The following is a 5366-nucleotide window of genomic DNA, read 5'->3' as shown; positions in this document are numbered from 1 at the left end:
AGATGCTTCATATGAAAATTACACTAGTTAGAGAAACCCTAATAAGGAAGAGACATAGACTACCCGAACATATGTACCATTAAATGGAAGCAATGTGACCAAAACAATGCCTAGGTATGAAAAAAATACAGTTGAGGGGCAACCTTAGACAATGAAACCTACACCTAACCGTAAATAACACTTCTAAGAAAAATGATACTTCTATTTTAAAAAGAACAATATATTTGATACTTTTATTTTTTATTATTCTAAACTATTAGTATTGCTCCAGATATAAGGACTTATGTTATAGAGAGTTAGACCTCTGTCTACTTTTGTTCTTTTCTCAATTTTGATATGATTGATACAAGTGTTATGTTTAGGATTCTATTGTTGTGCTTGATCTTCTTAGCATCAAGAACTTTACAATTCCATATCCTAATTATTTTATTTAAACTCTATTATTGTATTTTATGATACTTTTTTGTAACATCATAAAAATTAATGCACAAATGTGAGAGTAATAGAAATGGCATTAAATTCTCTCATTATGTACACATTGTTATATCTTTAATAAAGCTTCTTACTTTTCAAAAAAAGAAAAAAAAAGGAAAAAAAAAACGTGGAAATCCTTTTGAAAATGTTTTAAAAACTTTATACTTGATTTCAAGATATTTGACTATTGGGATACACATTGAAGACTATAATCTCAGCCTCTTTCAATATCTGAATCTATCTGCATAAGTAAGAAATGGCATTTGACTGCATTCTTAGTTTAATATTTTGTTCTTATTATTTTTTTTTTTTTTTCAATTCAGAACTTTTGACTGAGACTAATTTTCCAAAAATACCAGCCAAAGGAAATTAATACACACACACACATTATACATATAAGATCTAATTGATGTTGAAATTCTGTAAAGTCATAATATGCCTATTCATTGATTTGATAGCTGAGAGAAAAAGGGATTGAATTTGTTGAATTAATTGAATTTATTCTTTGATTGGCATGCAGAGATAATTGTAATTAAGAATCTTATGTAATTAGCTAGACAAGAGTTGTTGTCACAGTTGCAGGGCCATGGCAACCTGCCTTTCAAGTATCAACTTGGACCCACGAATTAAAATAATAAGTCAAGCTTAGTTTATTACTCATTTTATATATCTAATAATTCATCATAAAGCTATCCTCTTTCATAATTATGTATAGGGTCACCTTAAACGGCTACAAATTCCCAATCTTTTATAAACATAATTAACTTCAATTTTGAATTTTTATTTCCAATAATCATTTATTATTCAATTTTTATTTTATATACATATATATATGGTTTTATTAGAGTTAATAATTAATTAAATTTTTTTATCAATTTAAATTTGTGGGTTAAATAATTCGTTAAAAAAAAAATTACATTAAAAATTAAGTGTGTACAAGGGCTTGGTGGGTCTATATATGTTTAATCTAGACTATCAATTTCGTGGATTTATATGTGATAGAACTTAATAAAATATAAGTAATTAATTAATTTTTTTTTCTTTAGCTTAAAATATTAGGATAATCTATTTATAAATAATATTTAATATGTAATTACAATTAATTTATTTTCTTTCAACTTTTGTTGTAATTTAATACTCAAGTCAAGTCAACTGCGTTTCCTAATTACTCTCTCTAAATTAATCATATATCATAACAGGTTATTAAAATTCAAAGCTCAGATTAGCACTAATTAAAATTAATATTGACCGTTCTAAATTATTAATTAATTACGTTATAGTTCCAAGTCTAAATGCTTGCTTGAATAATTCTGTAGTGCATTATTTTCAATATTTATATTGTAGGTGGGGGGATGGGAGGGGAAAAATCCAAATTATACCACTATGTGATGACGTGTTCTCAATTCATTGGTTGACAAGATTAAATTGGAGTCTTATATATAAGCAAAAGACGTAAAAATAATGGGGAAAAAGAAGCTGCTGGTGCCTCTTTCTATATTCCATAAAACAATATATATACATATACATATATATGTAAACTAACTAAACCCCTTAAAGGAAAATTCACGAAAAAAAAAAAAAAGAAAGAAAAGAAAAGAAAAACCTTATAAATATGGAAGGTAGGGTTAGGGTTTGTCATCTTTAATTAGTATTATTATGATTTTCCTTGTAGCTGACTCCACATATAAATTAAGCTGAGTTTTCTTCCTTTGGTTCACATCTTCAAGGTTTTGAAGGATAAACACGTGATTAAAAAGCCCGAATTTATACGGAAACCTTTGTATAAAAATTAGGGTTTTGATTATAAGGAGACCGTCATCATGAAGAAACGTCAAGTGGTGCTGAAATCTGGAAGAAGCTCTACAACATCATCATCCATGGTGAGAAGTGTGAGATATGGAGAGTGCCAAAAGAATCACGCTGCGAATATCGGAGGATATGCTGTTGATGGTTGCAGAGAATTCATGGCGAGCGGCGAAGAAGGAAGCAACGGAGCGTTGACTTGCGCAGCTTGTGGGTGTCATCGGAATTTTCACCGGAGAGAAGTGGAAACTGAAGTGGTTTGTGAGTATTCTCCTCCTAATTCTAGTGGCAGATAATCTTTTAAAAGTTTATAAACTCAGAATACGAAAGAAAGAGGAACAAACATTTTATATGATGTAAAACTCTCTAAATATAATTGCAATTGTTATCAATTGTTCTATTAATATATTTTTAATACAAGCAATTGGAATTTATTGATATGTATCAAGAAATTTAAAGTTTCCATGTTCAACTTTTGATTTTGAATATTTGGAATACATATATATATATATATATACACACACATATGAACTTTTCATCAATTAAACTTTGAACTAAAGAGAGGCGTTTTCTCTCATGATCAATGGTGATCTCTTTTCTCTAATTCTGTTTACCCTTCTCTTTGTGGCCTTCCATCAAACATGTTAGGGTTCTTACTACTTAAACGATATCAACTGAACTTGCTGAGGAATATGAGATTGAAAATTGAAATTCTTGTCATCAAAAAGAAAATCAATAAATAGATTTGACCAAAAAAAAAAAAAAAGATTAAGAAACAAGGATGAATGTATATATGAGTATATATATGCAATACACGTAAAATATTATATGTATGTCTTAGTTTATCTACAGATACCCAAAATATATCTAATACCAATTGCCTGTATATTGTGAGTTTCTCTTGTTTATTTATTATACGAGCCATATATATACGCAAGAACCCAATTAATTCAAAATCTTTACTTTAGAAAACCTGGAGAAGTTGTTGGGTTAATTAATATATCAATTTGTTTTTCTTGCATGTAATCACTAGCTGTCTAATTTATGTCAAATCAGTTTGACAAAATACTAATTATTATTTAATTTATTAGTTCGTATATACATCCTTTTTTTTTAAAATGAAGTTATAAGTTTGAGTTATGATACACTATTGTGAGTGTTTTTTTTTTTTTTTTCAAAATTATTTATATTATATTATGATTAATAAATGAAATCAGAAAAAAATAATAATAATAAGAAAATGGACAGACAGAGTGAAAAACATATATATACACACACACACATATGTATAGGAGAAACTTTGAATGCAGATTTAATTGTACAAGCCAATTAATTAATGTTCAGGCTGATTAAGAATACAGTCAATATTGAACCCTTTCAAAATTACTTTGCTTAGCTGAATAAACAAAAAATTAGATAATCTACATATCAACTTTATAATATATAGTAGAAACAAACCTCTGGGTATAATCCTTTTCCATATCTCTCTGCTGTAAATTATTGACATGATTTAACATGACTGCAAAAGATATAAATTAACATATATAAATATATCTATACGGGTATATATAAATTGAGGCAAAGTAGAATCCATATATGAGCGGAACCAAATGGTTAAAAAATGTTATCTCTTGTCTTCCATATACATATGCTGCTTGCTATATGTACTAGCAAAATAGCTAGCTAGTGTAGTGTAGTGTCACTACAGAATGAAAGAATTAGCATCCATTTGTTTTTTTCTTTTAGAAAAATAAAATCTTTGTGGTGCTGGGATACTCTTAATTTATCTTTGTTCTAATCATGTAGAATTTGGAATTTTAAAAATTTCAGAAGGCCCACATATATCCAATCATGTTATCACATATATATATATATATTCATAATAAAGAAAGATACATACATATATATATATATATATATTACAATAATGTTTTAAAATTTCTTCAATAAACTAATTATTAACAAATAAAGCTCCAAGAATCAGAACTGGAAAGCTTATGGTTTTGTATCTCATGTGGGTCTAGTGAAGGTGTAAACTTGTAGTGCTAGCTACTCAGTTTTGGGGGTATCTATGTAAGTAATTGAACATATTTGAGCTTATGAATATATATATATATTTATATATATAAGTAATGCTTCAAGAATCAAAACTATTGGCCTTCCTCTGTGCTAAGTGGTAACTGTAATTACTTGCTAATTAAGAAAAGATTAAATATATGCATTGGGAGAAAATATCTTTATTTTAATTATTAGTCTTTTAAGAATTGGAAACAGTTCCTCTTACACTGTAAGTATATAAGCATCCACCAATGTTTAATTACTTTAAACATGGCTTTCATGTAATACGACTAATAATTAAAATAAAAAACTAAATTTTCATCCTTGTGGAGTCATCAGAAGAAGAACAAGGTGGAGGAAGGAGACGCGTTGAAAGACTCTGTTATCTTTTAGCCTCGACTCAGACGCCAGACCTTCTTGCAGGCGAAGTTAAATGAAGCTCTGTGTCTTGCAAATTCCTTGGAGGAACAGAAAGATGGTTATTTTTTAATATTTTAAAATAGTATAGCAACTAATTTGATATTTTGGCATATATATATATATATAAATATATCTATATATGTATGTATGAAAATGTCTTCCTTTTAATTCTTCTTCAAATATACAGACACATGAAACAAAAGAAAAAGACCCACAACTGATTAGATAGATTTTGTTTGTTGACTGTTGCTGCTGGGAATATTATCATCTACTTGCCTGCAATGAAGGATCTATGAATATATATATATATATATATATACACACACATTATGTTATATAACACTTCTTTCTATATCATTAATTCTTTTTAATGTATAGCCCAATTAAGATCAAAAAGCAAATTAGAAGAAGGCAAAGGGAGATCTGTTTCAAAAGACTAGATTCAAAAATATAACGAGTAAAGGGTCATTATAACATGAATTCAGCTATACATATGTGTGTGTATGTGTATATATACTGGTGAGCAGCCGTCGTGCTGGTGATATAGACAATGGAGCATGTATAAGTAGTTATAATAATTATGATAATGCATTAGTATACAAAAGTGGCCC

At 28.1% G+C, this 5366-nt stretch overlaps 1 protein-coding gene across 1 annotated transcript; it reads left to right on the top strand.

The window, feature by feature from the left end:
* The first annotated feature begins 2030 nt into the window (after positions 1-2030).
* LOC110816952 (mini zinc finger protein 3-like) lies at positions 2031-2717 on the top strand. The gene has a single exon (XM_022045338.2). It carries the CDS (start codon positions 2295-2297, stop codon positions 2571-2573), a length of 279 nt encoding a protein of 92 aa, XP_021901030.1. The 5' UTR covers positions 2031-2294; the 3' UTR covers positions 2574-2717.
* Positions 2718-5366: the final 2649 nt, after the last annotated feature.

This window comes from Carica papaya, chromosome 9 (assembly GCF_054855325.1).
Source record: "Carica papaya isolate Zhongbai chromosome 9, ASM5485532v1, whole genome shotgun sequence".
NCBI lineage: Eukaryota > Viridiplantae > Streptophyta > Magnoliopsida > Brassicales > Caricaceae > Carica > Carica papaya.
The sequence above is the reverse complement of the archived record's forward strand: the minus strand, read 5'-3'. Positions and strand labels throughout refer to the sequence as shown.

Coding starts and splice junctions, on each gene's coding strand:
- LOC110816952 (XM_022045338.2), top strand. CDS start 2,295: ATGAAGAAACGTCAAGTGGTGCTGAAATCTGGAAGAAGCTCTACAACA.